Source organism: Lonchura striata, chromosome 5 (genome assembly GCF_050655825.1).
Source record: "Lonchura striata isolate lonStrDom1 chromosome 5, ASM5065582v1, whole genome shotgun sequence".
Lineage (NCBI taxonomy): Eukaryota > Metazoa > Chordata > Aves > Passeriformes > Estrildidae > Lonchura > Lonchura striata.
The window spans coordinates 7,912,371-7,935,668 of NC_140707.1; the positions used below are offsets into that span (position 1 = coordinate 7,912,371).

The following is a 23,298-nucleotide window of genomic DNA, read 5'->3' on the forward strand; positions in this document are numbered from 1 at the left end:
GGAGAAGCCCCGGGGGATGAGCTGAGCATGGCCCCATTCCCTGTCTCCTGCCCTGCCGGGGGAGGAGGTGCAGCTGGGAGCAGGGAGCCGTGGGGAAAGCTGCATTTAAGGCTCTGCACTGACTTCTCCTTCTCCTGCTCCGAGTCTTTGGAGTTTTCTGCCAGAAATCTCTCCCCTGCCCCACCCACCCACAGGGCTTGGGGCAGGTTTCCCTTTTCGGGGGAAATCAAAGCGAAGCACTGATGCGCTAACGAGGCGCAGGAGAAGTGAGGCTCCTGGGCTTCCCGCAGAGGCGGAGGCACGGGAGGCGCAGGGCCGGGAAAGCCGTGGCGGGAGGCGCGGAGAAGTTTGTTTGTGTGGGCAGCTCAATCCCGGCTCGGCCCGGGCCCGTGCCGGGGCTGTTCCTCATCTCCGGCTTTCCCCTCACGCAGCCCGGGGGCGCCGAGAGCGCGGGGCGAGGCGGGGCCGTGCGCAGAGCCCGCCCCGAGCTCGCTGCCATTGGCCGCCGGTGCCGTCAGTCGCGGTCGCGGCGCGCTGATTGGTGGGAGCGGGGCGCGGCGCGGCCCCGGCGGCGGGCTGAGGGCGGCCGTGGCCGCGCAGCGCCGCCATTGGCCGAGCGGCTGCGCGGGCCCGGCAGCGGCGGCAGCGGCCGGAGCGCGGTGAGGCGGCGGCGGCGGAGCTCGGAGGCGGCCCCGGCGCAGGTGGGAGCCGCGCTGGGCTCTGCGGGGGCTCGGGGCCGGCTGCGGGCGGAGGGGGCGGCAGGGGGCTCCGGCGGCTCGCCGGTGCCGTGTCCGGCCCGTGCCGGCCCCGGGCTGAGGGCGCTGCGGGAGCGGCTGCCCGCGGTCTCCTTCCCGCCGGGGCCGGGCAGGAGCCGCTGCCGGAGCAGCGCTGGCTCGGCCCGGCTGCTGTGGGTAGGACAGAGGGGCTGCCCCGCGGCCGGGAGCGGGCGGGGAAATTCCCGTCGCCGGAGGTTCGTGTGTCCGGCGGAGAGCGAGGAGTCCTGTCAAAGTGACTTTATTGCCGAGCAGGGGCAGAGGCCGTGGGGCATTTGCCGTGCGCTCTCTGCCGTGGCTGTAGTCCGCAGCCTCCTTTTTATCCTCATTTTCCCGGCCGCATCTCCCTCTGCCTTTGCCCACCGGCTGAGTTCCTTGGAAGGTTCCGACTTCCCGATGCGCCTGGAGCCTGTCCTCGTTAATGTGCACCCTCCTTTTGTAGAACAGCCGATATTCATGGCTCTGTTAAGTCTTTGTTCTTCTCCTCGAAGTTCAGGAATGTAGCGGGACTTTGAGCAGCTCTCTGGGTCAATTTGTAACATTTATTGGAACTGATGGTTTCTCCCCTTATCTACAAGTGCCCGGCCCTATGTCCAGGCAGATTCACTCCTTGACTCTGTTTTATTCTTCCCGGGTCCTCTTTGGTTTTGGGATTATTCTCGGTGTCCTCATTCCCTGTCCTTTTGTAGCCGTTTGTGGATCAGGAGGCCTGGCTGCCACCTGCATGCCCTGGCTCAGCTGCTGGATGAGCTGCACTGCCAAGGTGTGGAGCATGGTAAAAAGATGAGAGTTGCTGCAGCACAGAAGAGGAGAAGCAGCATTCCTTTAACCCCTGCTGTGCTGGGGAGCCAGGAAACCGTGTCCCATTCCCATCCTTTCCATGTTTGGACCAATACATAAACTGCTCTCCTATTTCCTTTCTTATCTTTTTTAGCAGTTTTCTCGTCATCTCTTTGCCAACAGCAGTTTGAGCCATTTAGTTTTCCACAAACTCCTGCTTTTTCTGCTAAGAGATAATCTGATCCCATTCTCTGGTGAAATGTTGTGTTCCTCGTTTCAGTGGCTTGGTCGGCAGGAAGGTCAGGAGCTGGAGCTGTCTGGTTGGTTCTTATTCTGAGGACAGCTTGTAATGTAATGATGCCATTGAAATGATAAATGGGTTCTCTGTCTCCTGATATGAATTTGTGAGAAACGCCAATCACTTGGTTTTTAAAATGTTAGAAGTTTAATACTAGTAAAATGGTTATAAAAGTAGGAATACAATTAGACTAATAAAAATTTAGAGTTAGGACAATTGCAAGACATTAAAAAGCAAAGACTTGCAGATGTCCGGATGCTCTCTTGGGCACTTAAGCCACAACAACCATACCTTGTGAATAAAGGAATCACCCCTAAAAAAATACACTGTTGCATATTCTTATATCCTTCATGGTTATGCATACATTTTATTTAAAACAAGTAACTCTGTCTGTTGTATGTCAGCTGTTTTTTTTAATCCCCACGGCATGCTCCAGTCTGAGCATGGCCTGAAGTAATTAACTTCTTCTAGTAAGAAATCCATAAATTGCTCTTCTCTGGAGAATTTAGGTGTTCCTTGAGCGAATTTAGGTGTTCTCATTCCTTAAACCCCCCCCCCCCACACACACATGCATGTTTTCTCTTTTAACTACTAAAGCTTCATTTTATCTACAAAGCTACGTTTACCATACTATTAAAATGTTCATACAGCACAAGTTATCATTATAACATAATACATGTAGTAACTATCTGCACAGAGCCATATAACATGCATTTTTCACAAAATCATTTTGGTTCCCAGGGGCTGGTCCATGGTGTTGTAGGATTTGTTCTGGTGGCCGTTCATCTTTTCCCCATGTTTGGGCGCTCCCTCAAGCTGGGGCTGCATCAATTGACCATTTTTTTTCTTAGTCCTTCATCATATACTTGAATTCCAACTGATTTCCCTGAACTTGTTCTAGCAAAACTCCCAGTGCTCTGATACACCCTGTACAGCACAGACAGTGACAGCAGATGTTGGAGTGGGCAGAGGGATGATCCCCCCCTTATTTTAGTGAAGTTTTCCCAACATTCTCCATTTGCTGTTTCCCTTTGCAGCTTCAGCCCTTTCTGTTGCAGAGTCAGAGATCCTCACCATGGGCTCTGCCTTCAGCTGTGCAGATTCCATCTGTGCAAGCAGGCAGAGCTTGGGGTGAGGGGCAGAGGGAATCAGCCAATTCCTGCCCCAGGCAAGAAGAGCCAGGTACATTGTCCCCAGTTTGCCCCAGCAGTTTTAATTTGCATTTCTGAAGCTCCTCCTGGGTGCCTGGAATGCAGCTTCTCTTCCACAGCAGCCTTCAGCAGCCTCAGTTGTGCACCCCCCACAATCTACTGCTTTTTTTTTTTCCTTCAAATCATCTATTTATTGTTCATGAGTTAAAGGGTCACCTTTAAATCTCATCTAGTTTTGAAAATTTTGAAAAACTCTAATCACTTGGTTTTTAAAATTTTAAAAGTTTAATAATAATAAAATGGTTATAAAAATAATAATACAATTAGAGTTAGGACAATTACAAGACAAAAAGAGCAAAGAATTACGGATGTCCAGATGCTCTCGGACCCTAAGTCAAGAAAAGCATGACTTGTGAACAAAGGAATCACCCTTAAACAAAGACACTTGTTGCATATTCATACATTCTTCATGGTTATGCATACATTCTGTTCTAAACAAGAAACTCTGTTGTATGTCAACTGTTCCCTTTAATCCCCTGGCATCTTCAAGTCTGAGCAAGGCCTGAAGAAATTAGCTTCTCCTGATCAGAAGCCATAAATTCCTCTCCTTTGGAAGATTTAGGTGTTCTTCGAAGGGAGCATCTCATTCCTAAAAAGAAACCTCCCCCCACATACATTGTCTCTATTTTAACATAATGTTGTAACCTAAAACTACACTTAACACAATATGTAAGGGAATTAATACAGCATAACTTTCTAACATTACACATATAATATTCATTGTAACATTTGTGAAAAGCCAATCATAAATATGCATTTTTCACAATCCCACCTCTTACTGCGCAAGCCAAATGATTTATAAAGAATATTTCCTGTCCTCCTGCATTCTTTGGACTCTGTTGGTAATCAAATAAAACATGGGATTAAACAAAGAAGAAATATCAAAACACTTGTAACACATAAAAGGAAGAATCCTAATTTCTTCCACCATCCCATTCTCAATACATTACCCCACCTGCTAGTTTTTAACGTTATTTTCCCATTTTTGGACTGATACCTGGGTCATAATTTTTTTCTGATATCCTTTGTTTTTTCCAGGATGGCATCCTCATTGCCATCTATTTTCAACAATCTGTACACCCCATTCTTTAGCCAATAAATAGCGTAAAGCCAACCTATTTTAATGCACTACAGGTGATGTTTGGCTTTGCAGACTCCATATTAATTCCAATGCCTGAGCAGCTTTGTTTATTATCTTCTCTATAACTGCTTGGAGTCATTTAATATGACTCAGGATATAATTTGGGGTTAACACAGAGCTAGACTGCTGTGCTTGTTTTCCCTTTTTTTTTTACTAACTGTCTCTTTACCGAATCTTGGACTATATTTCTAAGATCAAATGTAAAACAAATCCATCTCTCTCCTTTTGGACATTCCATGCCCCAAGTATTACTACTTTTTCCTAAGTTCTTTGTAATGTGATAATTTTCCCCCTTTTTCCTGCAGGTACTTAATTTGGATGGGTTATAACAGTGCCTGTTGACATGGGTGTGTGTACCAAAAAGGAACTTTGGTTTCTTTCCATGTGATACTTTCTGTAGCATTTGTGACACGATCTTGCTGCTATCTCAGAAGGGAGAAGACAACAAATGAGAGACAGAAACAGGAATGACAGAGGTCTGGCTTGGCTTATACCCCCACCTCCCCTGCCTGTGGGGCTGCTGCCCACAGCAGGTACGTGTGATCTTCTCGCTGGTGAGTTCAGTGCTCAATCCAGGCTTGCCCTCTGTTTCCCTTGTCACTCCTTTTTTACTCATTTCCAGGCAAATTGTTTTTGACACCTTTTAACTGTGGTTTTCCACCATTCCTCAGGTATCTCTCAGTCCACAGGCATTGATAATCCCCATCTACAAAAGCAATTTATTACTTCAGTTTTTGAGGTCTTTCTGTATAGGGGATTGATTCAGTACTCAATACTTCTTGCCACGAGAACATAGATTTTGTGAGCTACAATGCCAATTATTCTCATAATTTAAACATTCACTTATAACCCAGCTGCCATGTCCAATATGGGGATGAATCAAATAAAGTATACAGCATAGTATTAATGGCAATTTCCCTTCTTGCCTGTACAAGCCACAGGCTAAGGCCAGACTATAAGAACTCTTTGACTCAAACACTCCCGACCCTCCTGTTTGAAGTGGCAGTGTTCCTCTGCCAAGGAGGTGTCGGAGGCGTCTCAGGGCTTATTCAGGCAGGGCTTAGAACCAGTGATGCAAGCTTTGCCTTATTTCTCAGTTAGGTGTTATTCTTTGTACCTGCCTTGGATCGTTTGGGTCTTCCCAAACCATTACCACCCAGTCCTGGTTGAAAGTCAATTTGGTATCACCCGGTTTAGATGTGATAGTCCATTCCTCACGGTTCTTCACAAATTCTTTTATTTTGCTGGCATGAATTCACCCTCTTTTCCATGGTTGGGATTGCTGCTTTAGTAGTACCTGGAAAAGACTTCTTTATAACACAGTGTTAAAAGAAAAACAATACTGCATTAACTTTCACCATTAGTTTTCTTCAAAACTTTCTGGGTTTAACTAAAAACTTTTTCTGTGGCTGCTTCTTCTTCTTGTATCCAGCTGTGCTAATTGCTGCAGAGGCCAATTCTTCTTCTTGTGAGCTATAATTAGTTAAATAAAAAAAGACTAGCCCAAATTTAACACAAGATGTATCACATCTCTTGGTTTTTTGCTTTTTAGGCAACATCCAACTGTTTTAGTCTTACAGACCCATTCTTCAGAACAAAAGCCTCCTTTCCTTAACAACAAAAATCAGAAGGAAAAAAAAGAAGTCTTGTTTAAAAAAATAAAGCACATTGTGAGAGTCAGCTATCTCTGCTTTGATCTTATCTCTATTGGTGGTCCAGCTCTCCCTCTTTTTCACAGCTTTGCCTTTGACTGTACTTCCTCACTCCCCTCCCCTTGTTGTCACTCTGTCTAGCAGGAATGGGGGAGAACTTACAAATAGCTATGGTATGGGGACTTTGGGGTGTATTTCGCTCTTTCTCTTTCTCTCTCTTTCCCTTTCTCTCTCTTTCTCTTTTTCTCTCTTCTTCTCTCTTCTCCCTTTCTCTCTGTTTCGCCCTCTTTTTCTCTTTTCACACTTCAACATCCACATTCCAATATCAGTCCACTTTCTAACATTAGTCCTACATCCTGGAGAGGTGAGTCTGCCAATCACCTCTCCCTCCTTTTTCAACTTCCTTACAAATTTAATTAGTTTTGTTATGTGTGTTCTGCAGGCCTTTAATTCACGGCACCCTCCACCAAGGGCTACCAGCTACCCACAGCTGACAGTGCTAAAACTAAAGACTTATTTTGCTGTCACAATTTTCCATTCACAAGCTTGAAAGGGTTGTAGGAACAAGGTAAACAAAAACTTACTTCTGAAGTGATCTTGCCTGCAATAAAAAATTTAAGGCAATGCTTGTTAGTGCAATATAATTTGCAAAGAAGCCAAGGTTTGATTTGGGAAGGGCATCTGAGGACACAGAGCATGAGTTTTACAAATCTATAATTTGAAGAGGGAATAGACAAAATGTGGATACAGTGGGGGAGACAGCAAGTAAGGAATTTATCTCTGCAATACTCTCTTTTTGACTGCCAGGAGACACTCTCTGAAGAGGTTCTTACAGTACAAACAATAACTGGATGGGAAGAGGCACTCTTGAATTTAAGCTTTGGTGTCAAAATAGGAAACTGCCCCTGAGCACTGCAGTGCTGGAGCACCCTGCCTGCAAACTCACCAGAGGCAAGCCACTGCTGCCACGCTGCAGGGCTGCCTGCAGCACAGAGGGAACCATGGCCAAGCCCTCCCTGCAGGCCTGGGTAATCCACACAAGGAATCACAATTGCTTCATAGCTCTCTAACTCATTCAAGAAATAGGAAACTGTAGTAAACAGAGATCTCCCTCACCATCTTTTTCATATGTGTGTGTCACACACCCACTGTGATGCTGGAAGTAACAAATTGTTTACATTAGAAGATACTGAAACTTTTTCTTCATCTAGCTTTGTAGTTTCCCTTTTCTATATGTAGCAACCTCCCATTGTGGGAAAAAATGAGCCCTATTTTTTTACAAGTGTTTTGTATGCACAATTTTATTTGCTCTTCTAGATACACTGCAAGTAGTTAGCACTTCCAGAAAAACCAGCAAACAAGCAAAACAAAAAAACTAAGAAAGCAAAACACATTTGGGTACATGAAAAAGGACTGGTTGGAAGGAAAATTGTTTCTCATTGATCTACCAAGCGGTTGGTGTTACCTTTAGTTTAACTTTACACACTGAGAACACTTGATTGAACAGCCTGCATTGACTCAAATTAATAGCAGGTTTTGCTATGTCACAGCTGTAAACTAGTTTTTCAATCCTAGAGTACAGTAAGTTATGTATTTCAAGATAAAAATCACAATGCAAATTGGAAGAAATTTAGTACTGCATGAGGTGTGCACACAATTAATTTACCTCTAGAAGTCAGTTTATGACTTTCCTCTACTAGGATTGCAGTAGCTGCTATAGCTTGAATACACACTGGCCAGCCTTGATTTACTGGATCCCACATCTTTGATAAATAAGCCACGGGTCTCTTTACTCCTCCCCACTCTTGAAACAAAACCCTATGAGCTACCCCCTTTTTTTCATTTACATATAAATGAAAGGGTTTTGCTAGTGAAGGTAAGCTTAAAGTTTATATTGGGGCTAGTTTTAACTTCTTTTTTCTTAATTTTTCATTTTCCTTTTTGATCCATTTTATATCATCTCCCTCTGTCATTTTTTTTTATTCAAAAATTTTACTGTCTGTGTATATCCTTCAATCGACAATCTATAATATCCCAATAATCTGAGTATCTTTCTGATTTCCCCCTTTGAAGAGGGAGGGGGAAGGGATAGAATCCCTGTGTTTCAGTCTGGGTTGAGCTTCCAACTACCCTTACTAAGCAAGTGTCCAAGATATTTTACCTCTGATTCTACAAATTGCAGCTTCCCTTTTGATACCCTTAATCCTTTTTCCCCAAGAAAATTCAAAAGCTTTATAGTAGCCTCTCTAACTTCAGCTTCAGCTTCCCCAGAAAGTAAAAGATTATCCACATATTGGATAATTTGTATTTCAGGGGGAGTGGGGAAAGTTTGTAGTATTGTTTCTAAAGCTTGTCCAAATAAGTTTGGGGATTCTGTAAGCCCCTGTGGTAGTTTTGTCCATCTTAATTGCTGTTTTCTCCAGTTAGTGGGTCCTTCCATTCAAAATCAAAGATAACTTGCTCTCCTGGGCTAATGGGCAAGCCCAAAAGGCATCTTTAAGGTCCACTACACTAAACCACTGATGCTGGGGAGGAACTTTACTGAAAAGAGTATAAGGATTTGGTACCACTGGATAGCGGGTCTGAGTTCCTTTGTTAACCTCCCTTAAGTCTTGTACCAGTCTATAGCTCCCGTCAGGCTTCTTTACTGGGAGTATTGGGGTATTATGGGGAGACATACAAGGTTCTAATGTCCCATCCTTTATTAGTCCTTCTATTACTGGCTTTAAACATTCCCGTCCTTCTAAAGGTACAGGATACTGCCGTACATGTATGGGACAATTTTTTTTTCCTCAGTTGTAATCTTTATGGGGTCAATATTTAATCTTCCCCTATTTCCCTCCCCAGCCCAAACTTCCTTGTTAATTCTTCTTCCATCCTCCTGGCCTAGTTTTAAAAGTCTAGCTGTCATCTTCCCATCTTCTGGAACAACCCCTATTCCTAATTTCACCTGTAAATCTTGTCCCAATAAATTGCTACCTGCCCCTGGGACCAAGAAAACATCCCTCATCCAAAATTTAGTTTCTCCCTCTATTACCACATTTTTAATAACGGGTACTGTGAAACTCTCTCCTTTTGCTCCTGTTACTATTACGGTATCTTTGCTTACACTATAACCTTTTGGAATATTTAACATAAAGGTTCTTTTTGCCCCTGTGTCTACCACAAATTCCAATTCTTCTTCTTGGGGACCCACTCTTAAAGTTATCTCAGCATTCCCCACCTGGACCCACCTGCGCCCCCCCTCGGCCCCATGGCCCCGCGAGGGGAATTTGGGGAGGTGGGAGTGGGGCAGCGCCAAGGCCGGGCCCCCCCGCGCTGTCCTGGCGGGAGCGGCTGCAGTGGGGACCGAGTGCGGGCGGGAGCGGCCGAGAGCCCAGCGCTGCCCCAGCCCGACCTGCCCCAGCTCCATCCCTGCCCCTGCGCTGGGATGCTGTGGGGCTGGGGGGAAGAGGGAGCCGGCAGTGGGTGCTGGGCCTGGGGGCAGGAGGAGAAGGGAAGGAGAAGCAGGCTTGAGGAACAGAATGGTCAAAGGATGCAAGTGGCAGGAGAGGGTGGGATTGTGCCAGAGAAGGAGGAATAGCCGGAGGAAGAGGAGTGTGAGGAAGAGTAGAGACACAAGAGGAGGAGGAGGAGGAGCAGAAAGAGGAAGCAGCAGAAGGTTCCACCCCTCCCTGTGTCTGCAGCCTCCCCCCAGCCCCAGGAGTGGTGCTCCCCCCACATGCAGCAGGTAACTGTGGAGCGGGATCCACGATTTTCATGGGGTGAATCTTGGTGTTTCTGAGCTTTCTTGGGTTAAATGTTGGTGCTTTGGTTTTATGTGGCAGCTGAATCTTTATCTTTTGAAGGAGGTTTTTGCTGAGTGGTGATGTTCGGGGAGTTTTTGATTTGTGTCTTGAAGTTTGTGGGATTTTTGGGCTGAATCTTGGTGTTTTGGAGGTTCTTACAGACACAGGATTCCCAATGACTTCCTGAGATGAACTTGGGCAAGGAGGAACCTCCAGTCCAAGGAGCTCTTCTCTTGTTTTTCCCTCAAACCAGGATTTGTCATTGCCAGGGCGTGGCTGGATGGAGGAGGAGGAAAAGTCCCGGAGATGCTGCAGGAGGAGGAGCTGCAAACCCAGCCCAGGGAGCTGCAGGGAGGAAAGAGCCCCCTGAGCCAGGAAGGCGGGCGGAGATCCAGCCAGAGCTCGGAGCTGGTGGAGAAGCCTCATGGCAGGGAGAAGCCCCACAAGTGCTTGGAATGTGGGAAGGGTTTCAGCCAGAGCTCCACCCTGATCTATCACCAGAGGATCCACACTGGGGAACGGCCCTATGAGTGCTTGGAATGTGGGAAGGGTTTCAGCCGGAGCTCCTACCTGATCCGGCACCAGAGGATCCACACTGGGGAACGGCCCTTCGAGTGTGGGAAATGTGGGAAGAGGTTTCGGACCAGCTCTGATGTCCTCAAACATGAGCGGATTCACACAGAGGAGAGGCCCTACCGCTGCCCCAACTGCGGGATGGGCTTCAACCGCAACTGCAGCCTCATTGTGCACCGGAGCATCCACACCGGGGAGAGGCCCTACGAGTGTGGGAAGTGTGGGAAGGGCTTCAGACACAGGTCTAGTCTGATCAAGCACCAGGTGATCCACACTGGGGAACGGCCCTATGAGTGCTTGGAATGTGGGAAGAGCTTTGGGTGGAGCTCTGCCCTGAGAATACACCAACGCTTCCACACTGGGGAGAGGCCCTACGAGTGTCCCCAGTGTGGGAAGAGGTTTCGGACCAGCTCCAGTGTCCTTCTACATGAACGGATTCACACAGAGGAGAGGCCCTTCCGCTGCCCCAACTGTGGGAAGGGCTTCAAACACAACTCCAGCCGCATCAGGCACCGGCGCATCCACACTGGGGAGAGGCCCTACGAGTGTGGGAAGTGTGGGAAGAGCTTCTCACAGAGCTTTCACTTGACCCAGCACCAAAGGAGGCACCACTAAAGGAAGCCCTGTGAGTGCCCCGCGTGAGGGAAGAGCTTGGAGTGAGGGAAGAGCTCGGTGTGCTGCTGCAGCTCCTTACCTCATGGGAGGATCAGGGCTGGATGATCCCCAGTGAACCCCATTGGGCAGAGCCCTGGTGCCCCCATATAGGGAATAAAACAGAGAGTAAAGCAATGGAGCTGATAAAGGGGCCCGATATCTGAGGCCTGACTGAGCAGAAACTGTGGGAAACACAGACAGTTTAAGTCTCCCTGGGCAAGAAGAGGGGACAGTGGGGGGTGTTGCTATTATGCTGGCGTGGTAGTGTGGAGGAAGGGTTTTAGAAAGGTCTTGGGAATGGGAAACTGAGGAAAATATACATTTTTGTATGCCCCATTGTTTTTGGAAAGTTTTGCTTCAGCATTTCTCTGTGAACCCCCTTCTCCCCACCCCTGAGCAGTTCCCATTTGACCTGACCCCTGGGTTGATTCTGATGCGCCTAAGCTGGACACTGTCTCCATTGTTTAGACCTTATCTCTTAATTTTGCTATATAAAACTGTATCTGGGCAGTAGCCCGGGGTCTTTGGTCCCTGCAACCGTTCAGGCAATACAATCTCTCTGGACTGTATACCACTGACCTCTCTTCGTCTCTTTATCTCCATCCCTAGCGGCGACCGAGGCACGCTGCCGCTTGGACCGTGCTAACCCAGCCGCTGCCTGGTAAGCCCAGGGCAGCGGGACCACGACAAAACCCCGGCCCCTGGAGGGGACAGCTAGCCGGAGGGTCCTGGGGGGCCGGGGAGGGACGGGGGACAGCTTCAAGTGACCCCCAAAAGCCGCAGGGGGTGGCAGGGGTGTGACAGAGGGGATGAGGGGGTGAGAAAGGGACAGAAGGGACATCAGAGTGTGGGAAACCACAGACTGAGGTATTGTTTATTAAGATATATATAAATAAGTTAGGAAACGGATTTGTGAGAAATCACAGACTGAGGATAGGAAACGGAGGGTGAGAAAATACAGACTGCTTACAGACTAAGGTATTGATTAGGAAACGAGGATACGCAAATAGCCTGCGGACACAACATTTGCAAGATAAGGAAACCAAACACACCTGGGGACTGATGATACAAGATAACGATAACCTCCATTACTCACCGACTGCTTACGTAAACAAAAGGAAACTGCAAGCTTAAACAAAGGAGACCCCTCGGGAATTCATTGAAAGAACGGGATAAAAATGAGGGCTGTTTGAATGAATCGGCGCGGCAGAGAGGGAGCAGAAACTCCCCCGCCGCCCAGCGCTGTCTTTGCTCATATCCTACTTGCTGTAATTAATAAAATTCTAATTGGATTATGATCCATTGTGGCGTAAATTTATAACAATTTCTGGTGTCGTGACTCGGATAAGGAACGGTGGGCTTTGGTCCTCCGGGGAGGCGCCCCGCGACATTTCGTGGTCCCGCGACCAATAGCTTACCCTAACCTTACCGACGAACCTAAAGTCTAGGATAATGAGCAAAGGAGAGACCGGTAAAAAATCCCATAAAAATCCTGTGCACGAGAGTCCGGACGAAGACGCAGGACGCGTAAGTAGTGAAATTATTCGCAGAGCGAAACTGTTCACGGTGAAATTTCTCACGGGTTTTCCGTTCGGGCGGGATTGGGTTTCCTGGAATATAACGAATGAGAGGTTCGATATACTGAGCCAAGCAAGTGTGGACTCTTAAGTACTGCGTTTTCCATCTCCCGCGAGGGACTGGGCCAGGAACAAGAGGAGCGAGTACGTGTGTGTGTGGAGATATTCCAGAAGATGGGGGCGAAGGGAAGCAAGCCTTCGACTCCCATGGGAAGGGTACCCACTGTACCAAAGGATACCCCTCTGGCATATATCTTAGATAATTGGAGATATTTCCCTGGAACCCTAGGGAAAGATAAGCAAAAAATGATAGAATATTGTACTAAGATATGGGGAGGGAAGAAGATTTCTAAAAATGTCTTTTGACCAGTTTATGGGTCAGAAAAAGATTGGGTAAGGCAGCAGTTAAACCTCTGGGTAAATAATAAAAAACTCCTTAACCCGGAGGGGAGACAATACGCGGAAGTGTGGCTAGAAAGACCGGGAGCTGGACTTTATCCGCTGAATGAAATAAAAACTAAACATAAGAAAAAGAAGGAAGAGTTAGACGAAACCCTTCTAACCCTCCCTCCTTACATCCCTCCTCCTGTTTCCGCAGCCCCTCCAGAGGTCTCCAGAGCACCCACTCCCTCACCAGAGTCAGAACAAGGGTCTCCCCCCGTTCCTAGACACGTAACTAGAAGTCAAAGAGGGGAAGCTCAGATGTACCCCCTAAGAGAAATACCCATGGGGGGACCTCAACCTGTGATTGGATATATTTCCGTCCCCTTAAACTCGGCTGACTTACGAGATTTTAAAAGAACCGAGATGGGAAGCTTAATTGAGGACCCACTCGGAGTAGCAGAAAGACTAGATCAATTTTTGGGACCAAGCCTTTATACTTGGGATGAGATGCAATCTATCCTTGGTCAATTATTCATTACCGAGGAAAGAGATATGATTAGACGAGCAGGAATGAGACTGGGATTCTCAACATGCTCAGGGACCTCAAGCAGATATTAAATGGCCACTCCAAAGACCTAATTGGAATAATCAGGATCCGGCGCTTAGAACTCATATGCAGGACCTGAGAACTATAGTAATTCAGGGGATTAGAGAAGCAGTACCCCGTGGGCAGAATATCAATAAAGCATTTAATGAAATGCAAAAGAATGATGAAAGCCCTACTGAGTGGCTGGAACGACTAAGGAAAGCCCTTCAGCTGTACTCTGGGGTAAATCCAAACGACCCTTTAGGGCAAATGCTCCTCAAAACTCAGTTTGTGGCAAAATCATGGGAAGATATCAGGAAGAAGATTGAAAAGTTAGAGAACTGGCAGAATAGAGGGTTAGATGAATTATTGAGGGAAGCTCAGAAAGTCTACGTAAGATGGGAAGAAGAGAGCAGCAAGCGACAAGTAAGAATGATGGTAGCAACAGTCAGAGAGGATCGCAAAGGGCGAACTGGTGAACACAGATCTGCTAGAATGAAACAAATAGAAAAGGAACAGAGGTGTTGTTTTTACTGTGGAAAAAAGGGACATATAAGGAAGAATTGCAGAGAAAGGATCAGAGATGAGGAAATATTGAAAACAGAATAGGGGAGTCAGGGGCTCTATATCTTAGGGGACCGGAGTCATCATGAGCCCTTGATAAAAGTAAAAATAGGTCCCCATAAACAAGAGTTCACCTTTTTAGTAGACACTGGGGCTGAAAAATCAACTATTAAGCAGATACCTGAGGGATGTAAAGTTTCCCCTGAAAAAGTACAAGTAATTGGGGCAAAAGGGGAACCCTTTAAAGTAAGCAAAATCAAAAATGTGGTATTCGAAACTGAAAATAAATTTGGAATGGGTGAACTCTTGCTCGTCCCTGAAGCAGAATTTAACCTGTTAGGACGAGACTTAATTATTGAATTGCAATTAGAAATTAAAGTGAAAAATCAAGAGTTGGCAGGGTCTGCTTATCCTTTGACCGTGGATGATCAAAAACAAATTAACCCCAATGTCTGGTACTCTCCGGACACAATTAGTAGACTGGAAATGCCACCGATTAAAATCCAAATTTCCGAACCTCACATACCTGTGAAGGTAAGGCAATATCCCATATCCTTAGAAGGACGAAGAGGATTGAAGCCAGAAATTGATCGATTATTGGCACAAGGAATCTTAGAGCCCTGTATGTCACCCTTTAACACCCCCATTTTGCCTGTAAAGAAACCAAATGGGAAATATCGGCTCGTACATGATCTAAGGGAAATAAACAAAAGAACTATTACTCGGTTCCCTGTGGTAGCAAACCCATACACATTGCTAAGCAAACTAGGACCCCATAATTCCTGGTATAGTGTGATTGATTTAAAGGATGCCTTTTGGGTCTGTCCACTGGCAGAAGAATGCCTAATTATTTTGCCTTTGAATGGGAAGACATAGAGACGGGCTGGAGACAGCAATTAAGATAGACCGTGCTCCCCCAAGGGTTCACTGAGTCCCCTAATCTGTTTGGACAGGCCCTAGAAGAGCTCTTAACAGAATATCAAGTACAAATGGGGAATGTGCTGTTACAACATGTAGATGATCTGCTCATAGCGGGGAATAATAGGGAGAATGTAAGAAAAGAAACCATTCGACTCCTAAACTTTCTTGCACAAAAGGGACTACGGGTATCACAGGAAAAGTTACAATTTGTAGAGGAAAAAGTAAAATATCTGGGACATTATCTGTTTAACGGCCAGAAGATACTAGATCCAGAGCGTATTAAAGGAATTCTGGAATTACCTATGCCTGTCACTAAGAGGCAAATTCGGCAGGCATTAGGGCTATTTGGGTATTGTAGACAATGGATAGAGAACTACAGCTTTAAAGTTAAATTCCTATATGAACAACTGCTTAAAGACAAAATACCCAAGTGGACTCTTCAGGATCAAGAGCAGTTTGCCAGCCTTAAAAGGGAGCTAAGCCAAGCACCAGTTTTAAGTCTCCCGGATTTAAAACAGCCATTCCATTTATTTGTTAACATACATGAAGGAACGGCATTCGGAGTATTAACTCAGGAATGGGCCGGACAAAAGAAACCAGTGGCATACTTATCAAAGCTGTTAGACCCTGTGAGCAGGGGTTGGTCGAGTTGTTTACAGATCATTGTTGCTGCTGCCCTATTGCTTGAGGAACAAACTGCATTACTTTTAATGGAGAAGTTGTCTTATATGTGCCTCATAACATCAGGGGAGTGTTACAACAAAAAGCAGAAAAATGGCTTACAGATAGCCGAATATTAAAGTATGAGGGAATACTTATAGAATCCTCTAAATTATCTTTAAAAACTACTGGAGCAGTTAACCCCGCTGAGTTTTTATATTCAGGAGAAGGTAATGAACCATTACACGATTGGTTTCAAACAATTGAACAACAAACACGCATTAGGTCAGACTTAGAAGAAGAAAAACTACAATGTGGAGAAGTATTATTCATAGATGGGTCATCACGAATAGTAGAAGGTAAACGATTGTCTGGATATGCCATCGTTAAATGGGAAAAAGGGGAATTTAAGACAAAAGAATCCGGCTCCCTGAGTGCCAGTTGGTCGGCTCAAGCCTGTGAGCTATATGCATTGTGGAAAGCATTAGTGTTACTGAAGGGAAAGGATGGGACTATATATACAGACTCACGTTATGTGTTCGGAGTAGTACACACCTTTGGGAAAATATGGGAGGAAAGGGGATTTGTTAACTCCCAGGGAAAAGAACTGATACACCCGGAATTAATTCGGCAAGTTCTGGGGGCATTGAAAATGCCAAATAAAATAGCAGTTGTACATATAAAAGGACACCAGCGAGGTACAAGTTACCAAGTTGGGGGAAATAATGCAGCTGATATAGAGGCAAAACGAGTGGCAGGCAATTATAATATAATTTTGACTATGCAACAAGTACCTATTAGTAAAAATTTGAGTTTTTAGTCTGCGGAAAAAGAAAAACTAGAACAAATAGGAGCTAAGGAATGGGATGGGAAATACATATTGCCAGACGGGAGAGAAGTCTTGCCAAAGGGCATAGCACTTGAAATATTTTCAAAAATACACAGTAAAGCACACTGGGGAACTCAGGCGTTAGTTGATAATTTTAATCAACAGTTTGCCTGTATAGGCGTATATAATATAGCAAAGACAGTTACAGCAGCCTGCGAGACCTGTCAAAAGGTTAATCAAAACAACATAAAACAAAGACCTCTTGGAGGACGTTCCCCCGCATACCGACCATTCTCACATATACAAGTAGATTTTACTGAACTACCTAGGGTGGGGCGTTAAAAATATTTATTAGTAATGGTGGATCACTTAACACATTATGTTGAGGCTTTTCCTACCTCCAGGGCAACCGCTAACCAAGTCACTAAAGTGTTACTTGAACACGTTATACCTTGATATGGAGTACCTGAGGTAATCGACTCAGACAGAGGAACACATTTTGTATCAAAAATTGTTAACGATCTGACAGAAAACTTGGGTATAAAGTGGGAATACCATACACCATGGCATCCACAAAGTTCAGGAAAAGTTGCAAGGATGAGTGGAGAAATTAAAACTATTTTGACTAAATTAATTATAGAAACCAAATTATCATGGATTAAATGCCTACCCATGGCACTATTCTCAGAACCAGACCCCAAGCAGATGTAGGAATATCAGCATTTGAAATGGTGTATGGAATGTCCTACAGAATTGAAAGCCCACAAACAAATGTTTTAATTAGAGACCGTGTGATTAATGAATATGTTTCATAATTAGCAAAACATCGTAACCATCTTTGGGAATGTGGACTGATTGTGCAACGACCCCCATTGGACTTAAAAATACACAACGTTAAACCTGGGGATTGGATATTGATTAAAGTGTGGAAAGAAGAAATCCTAAAGCCCAATTGGGACGGACCTTATCTTGTTTTGTTGACAACAGAAACAGCCGTCCGGACTGCTGAGCGTGGATGGACTCATGCCAGCCGCCTTAAAGGCCCAGTAACGAGACCTCACTGAAAAGTAATCAATACCCCAGGTGACACCAAGATAACCCTGAAAAGATAACATAATGATAAAGACGTTATTTTATTTTTTTGCTGCATTACCTTTTGGTATAAAGTGTGTATTGCTGTTTATATATGCTATAATTACTTCTTTTTTTATCTATTATATATGGAAGCGTACAAAGTGTGTAGAAGGAAATTGCTAGACATATGTAGCCACACCATAGTGAATATAGAAGGTATGCTGATGTAAATAATATATATGTACTCTAAATATACGAATTTGTGGTAATGATATAAACTGTAATTGTTATCCGTCTGCTTGTTTTAGGTATAAGGTATGCCAAGATAAATGGTGAACACACTGTGAAGGTGGATACCTTTCCAACGAACCAGTCCCCCTTTGTGGTTGAAATCTTGGCTATAAAGTGTAGAGGGGAAGTACTAACTGTGTCTTGCTTTGCCCCATTAGTTCTAGCTGCAAAGTGGGAAGCCTATATAAACAGGCAGAAATCCCGAAACAGCTGTTCTCCTGAAGAATTCCCTTGCTGCTGAGAAGATGATACCCCCCGTGACTCGACGCAACCGAGTCGATGGGTGAGGCAAAAGAGGAACAAACTGTGGAGAAAAGAATCAGAACAATGGGACGCAGAGGCAGCAATGGTCGAACTTCCCCAGGATTGGTAAAAATATACTTAAATTGGCAAAATTGACAGACACCCTTTTTCCTGGTATACCGTTACTCTTGATATTGATAATAACCCAGGCAGAAGGGGGAAATCCTCATGAACCATTTCAATGGGAACTAATATCTTGGGAAGGAACGAGAACAATAGCCACTTTTAGCAAACCAGGTCCACCTGAATTCATAGTAAAACTTTGTGATTTAGTACCAATACATTGTGTAAAAGGACCTCCATTTTATATATGCCCGGCCTCTGGACCGTCTTACTGTAATTATCCTGGACATTATTATTGTGGTTATTGGGGATGTGAAACAATAGCCTTGGGCTGGTCGGTAAAGGCTCCTGATAAATATATAAAAGCAACCTAGACTCCTAACGAATGTGTGCCTGAACAAACAGTTGTAGATCTTACAGGTCTGCGTGACAATTATGTAGCTCCTTGTGACAAGGAAGTCTGTACCTACATCAAATTTCAAGTATTACATCCCCTAGAAGACAAGTGGTTAGTGGGACGAACATGGGGAATATGGGTCTATGGAGGAATTCCTAAAGACTTGGGAGGGCACTTTCTCATAAGAAAAGTTAAAATACCACATGATTCACTCCCTGTTGGGCCGAATAAAGTATTGAATTTACCCACTTCCCCTACAAAAAAGATTGTCCCCGCAAGTGTTACAACCACTCGTCCCAACTCCCTATCAGTAACAGATCGAATAACTAATGACAGGGTGACAGTTAGGGATTCAGGAGCGTCAAAATCCAAAGACCCTTTATGGGATTTAATGCAAGCCTCTTATCGTACCCTTAATGAAAGCAAACCAAATATAACTAAGGAGTGCTGGTTATGTTATAATGTTAGACCACCATATTTTGAGGCAATTGGAAAACCAGATAAGATTCAATGGTCTAGTGGTTCAAACCCACGAGAATGTCCATGGAATGACCAAAAAAACCATACGCAAGGAATTACTATTCAATTAGTAACAGGTCAAGGAAAATGTATCAGTACAGTGCCCAAAGATTATCAGCCTCTGTGTAACCAAACAACAATAATCACTACAAAAACTATAGAGAGACACAAGAAGAGAAATGACAAATGGGCTATCCTGGCACCAGGAGCTAAATGGGTTTGTTCAGACACCGGAGTAACGCCTTGCCTATCCCTAAAAGTGTTTGATCAATCTCAGTTTTGTATACAGGTGATTATAGTTCCTCGTCTTATCTATCACACCTCTGAAGAGGTGTTACGCCACTTTGAAGGAGACCTGAATATACAAAAACGAGAACCAATTACGGTGGTAACCTTAGCTACACTGCTGATAGCGGGTGGAGTTGGAACAGGTACAGGCATAGCCTCCTTAGTAAAAAGTCAGGAACTACAAAGTTTACAGATGGCTGTAGATGAAGATTTAGCAAAAATAGGACAATCTATCCAAAATTTAGCCACTTCAGTAAAGTCTTTATCAGAAGTAGTATTGCAAAATAGAAGGGGATTAGATCTGTTATTCCTAAAAGAAGGAGGATTATGTATAGCTCTCAATGAAGAATGTTGCTCTTTTGCTGACCATACAGGAGTAGTCCAGGATACTATATCTGAACTCTGGAAAAGGTTAAATCAATGTAAAAAAGATCGTGAGGCGGGCAGGTCATGGTATGAAAATTGGTTTAATGTTTCACCTTGGTTAACCACTTTGTTATCTGCCTTAGCAGGACCACTGATTATATTGATTCTGGGATTTATATTTGGGCCTTGTATATTACGCTGTATTTTACACTATGTTAAAAAACGATTTGACATAGCTAAACTACTTATTTTAACTACGAGGTCGGGGGCAAAATATAAAAGTGCATCTATTGATGAGGATGAAGATTGTTGTGAATGTATTGTGCCACGTGGGGGCTACGCCTATTGTAATTGTGAAGTATTACCTTGTGAGTGCTATGATAAATGTTTAGATTGTGGAAGAAGGTTTATTTGCAATAGCGAGATTGAAAGCAGCGTCTAATAAACAATAATGGGATAAAACAAGAAAATGGGGGTAATTGTGGGAAACCACAGACTGAGGTATTGTTTATTAAGATATATATATAAAGCTAGGAAATGGATTTGTGAGAAATCACAGACTGAGGATAGGAAACCAAGTGTGAGAAAATACAGATGGCTTACAGACTAAGGTATTGTTTAGAAAACAAGGATACGCAAATAGCCTGCGGACACAACATTTGCAAGATAAGGAAACCAAACACTTACACCTGGGGACTGACGATACAAGATAAAGATAACCCCCATTACTCACTGACTGCTTACATAAACAAAAGGAAACTGCAAGCTTAAACAAAGGAGACCCCTCGGGAATTCATGGAAAGAAAATGGGATAAAAGAGGACCGTTTAGACAAATCGGCGCGGCAAAAGAGAGAGCAGAAGTCCCTTTACCGCCCAGCGCTGTTTTACTCGTATCCTACTTGCTGTAATCAATAAAATTCTAAATTGGATTATGACCCGTTGTGGCGTAAATTTATAACATAAGTCAATCCTTCTAATCTGCCTTTTTCTAAGAGAAGCACTAAACAAATCATATGCTGCTTGCCTTTCCATGATTACGTCAGTACCGTTGCTGGCTCCTTCAGGCTTCGGCAGCACGTATCGGCTGAGCTTGCCTCTACGGTCACTCAGGGCGCGGAGCAGAGCGTTTGGCCTCTTTTCGATATCTCGCCGTCCTTCCAGCTGCAGGACCCGAACCCCAACGCAGCACCTCTCTTGCCTCTGGCTCGGATAAGGTCCCTGCTTTCGGGCGCCAGTTGTTGGAGGGTGCCGCGGGAGACAAGACTCATGCTATCATGATCATCAAGTCTCACTTTATTGTGACAGATTACACAGTTTATATATGTTCGTTAATTAGCTCATACATATTGCAAAAGCCGAGCTCATGATTGGTTGCTATGTGACTTGTACTATTATCTTAAAACTATCTTTGTGATTGATACTTGCCTGTCCAGCTGACCTTGCAGTTAGAACAGCTTAGCACTTCTTTGTTCTTCTCTATCTATTTTTACATACCAAGCAGTTTCAATATCCTGCTTTCTGCACACCATCTGTTCTTCAAGGTCATGCGAACTTTGCAGCAGTCATGTAGCCCTCTCTACTTGGATTAGTTTTACGGCATCATGTCCCCTGTTGTACAACCATTCTTCTGCCAAGCTCTCTTCAGTTATAGGCTGAGTTAAATACTGTTAAATGTTATTCCTCTGTTAAATTGCTAAGTTGTAGGTTATAAGTTAGGTTAAATACTGTTAAGCTCTTCTCTTTGCTAAACTGTGACTATCAAACTATCATTTAAGGTTTAGATGTAAGTTAAGTCCTGTTAAGTTGGAGCTCTGTTAAGCTTTTCGGCCATATTCCTTTTATCCTTGCTCTCACTGCCCTTTTGTCACACACATACACACACACACAGTTCTCAGTTCATTCCTGGTTTGATTGCCTGGATTTTGTTTGGTTTTGTTGTTGCTTTGTTTCCTTGCTGTGCCTAAAGTGAAAAGTCAGGAGCAGAGTGACTCTTGCCAAGGAACTTTGTGCTGCTGTCACTTTAATATTAAGCCCATCCCGGGATGGGCACTGGCATGTGGGGATGTGCAGTGCCAAGGGCAGGACCATGGGGCGGCCCCTGCCAGGCTGCTGAGCAGGGACAAGGAGGCACTGAGGCCCCAGGGCTGCAAGGGTCACTTGTCCCCTGGTGGCCTCAGGCCCAGGGCCAGCAGCCATGGCCAAAGGGCTGCACAGGTTGGCTCTGTCAGGGCCTTGCAGCTGCTGCACATCCCTGAGCCCTCTGCAGCCCAGGCTGTCCCACGGTGTTCCTGCCCTGCGCCTCTGTCCCTGCAGGCTGTCGTCACCCCCGGCTGCCCCACCTCGCTGGCCCTTCCTTTGCTGGCAGCTCTGCCTCCTGCTGCCCCTGCCTGGCCACACAAAGCCTTGGGCTGCTCCAGGCTCCTGCTGGGGACGTGCTGCACCACAGCCCTGCCCTGGGAGGGAAATTCCTTTCTCCTCCTGTGTCCAGTCTGGACTTCCCCAGCTGCATTTGTGGCATAATTTCTCTCCCTGCCTGATTCCCACTATGGAGAAAAGCTCCACCATTTCCACATCCACCCTTCAAGCCCTGCCAGGCCACTCCTGATCTGTCCTCAGTCTCTTCACAACTGAGCCCAGGCACATCAGCCTCCATACATGGGTTATGTTCTTGAGGCCTGCAAAACCCATCTCGGGAGATCTCTGGGCCCTGTCCAAGGTGTTTGCAAAGGAAAACATTCTGCTCATATCACCAGAGGCCAAGGCCAGGCAGAACTGTCTGTCCTGGCAGCTTTTGTCTGGGAGCAATCCTAGGATAGATGGAACTTTGGCGGCCACATTCCAGCTCCTGCCATGGCCCCTGGACAAGAGGGTCAGTTCTTTTCTGCAGGAAGGAAGGCACAGAGCCCCAGTGCTTCTGAGGCAACTGAGATGCGACCATCAGAGGCCAAGGCCAGCCAGAGCTGGCAGGTTTTTTTCTGACAGATACCCTTGCATACAGGAAATTTTTTAGGAGAAGTACCAATTTTGTCCATGGATGTCTGAAAAGAGGGACAGTTCTTTTCCATAGGAAGGAAAGCACAGAGCCCCAGTGGTTCATGGGCAGATGAGAAGCAGCCCTTGACATTCCAAGATCAACCAGACCTGTCAGGTGGCCCCTGGGAGGCCAAGCCAGCCAGACCTGTTCCCTGTTCCCCTCATTCCATGGAGCCCCACAGTGTCCCAATGGTCCCTTGTTTCCAGAAGGCCCTGAGGTGTCACAATGCCCCCTTGGTGACACCAGGCCCTGAAGGGTCGGAATGATCTCCATGGTTCCACAAGGCCCCACAGAGTCATGGTGGTCTCTGGGTTCCATGGAGCTCCGTGGTGTCACCATGGCCCCAAAGTCCCAATGGACTCCATGGTTCCACCAGGTCTTCACCGTGCCACCATGGTCTCCACAGGAAGGGAACAACCCACCCCAGTGCTGCAGGGGCAGATGAGCCACAGCCACCAGAGGCCAAGGGCAGCCAGATCAGATGGTGCTGGCAGATTTTGTCCTTGGATATAGGGAATTTTAGAGGTGGAATGCCAGTTTCAGACCTGGCTGCATGGAGGAGGACGGTTCT

The 23,298-nt window shown here is 45.5% G+C and overlaps 1 protein-coding gene across 1 annotated transcript; it reads left to right on the top strand.

Moving 5' to 3' along the window:
* Positions 1–587: 587 nt before the first annotated feature.
* On the top strand, positions 588–20,628 carry LOC144246440 (uncharacterized). The gene is made up of 2 exons (XM_085581192.1): positions 588–701; positions 9,897–20,628. Exon 2 carries the CDS (start codon positions 9,950–9,952, stop codon positions 10,829–10,831), a length of 882 nt encoding a protein of 293 aa, XP_085437318.1. The 5' UTR covers positions 588–701; positions 9,897–9,949; the 3' UTR covers positions 10,832–20,628.
* Positions 20,629–23,298: the final 2,670 nt, after the last annotated feature.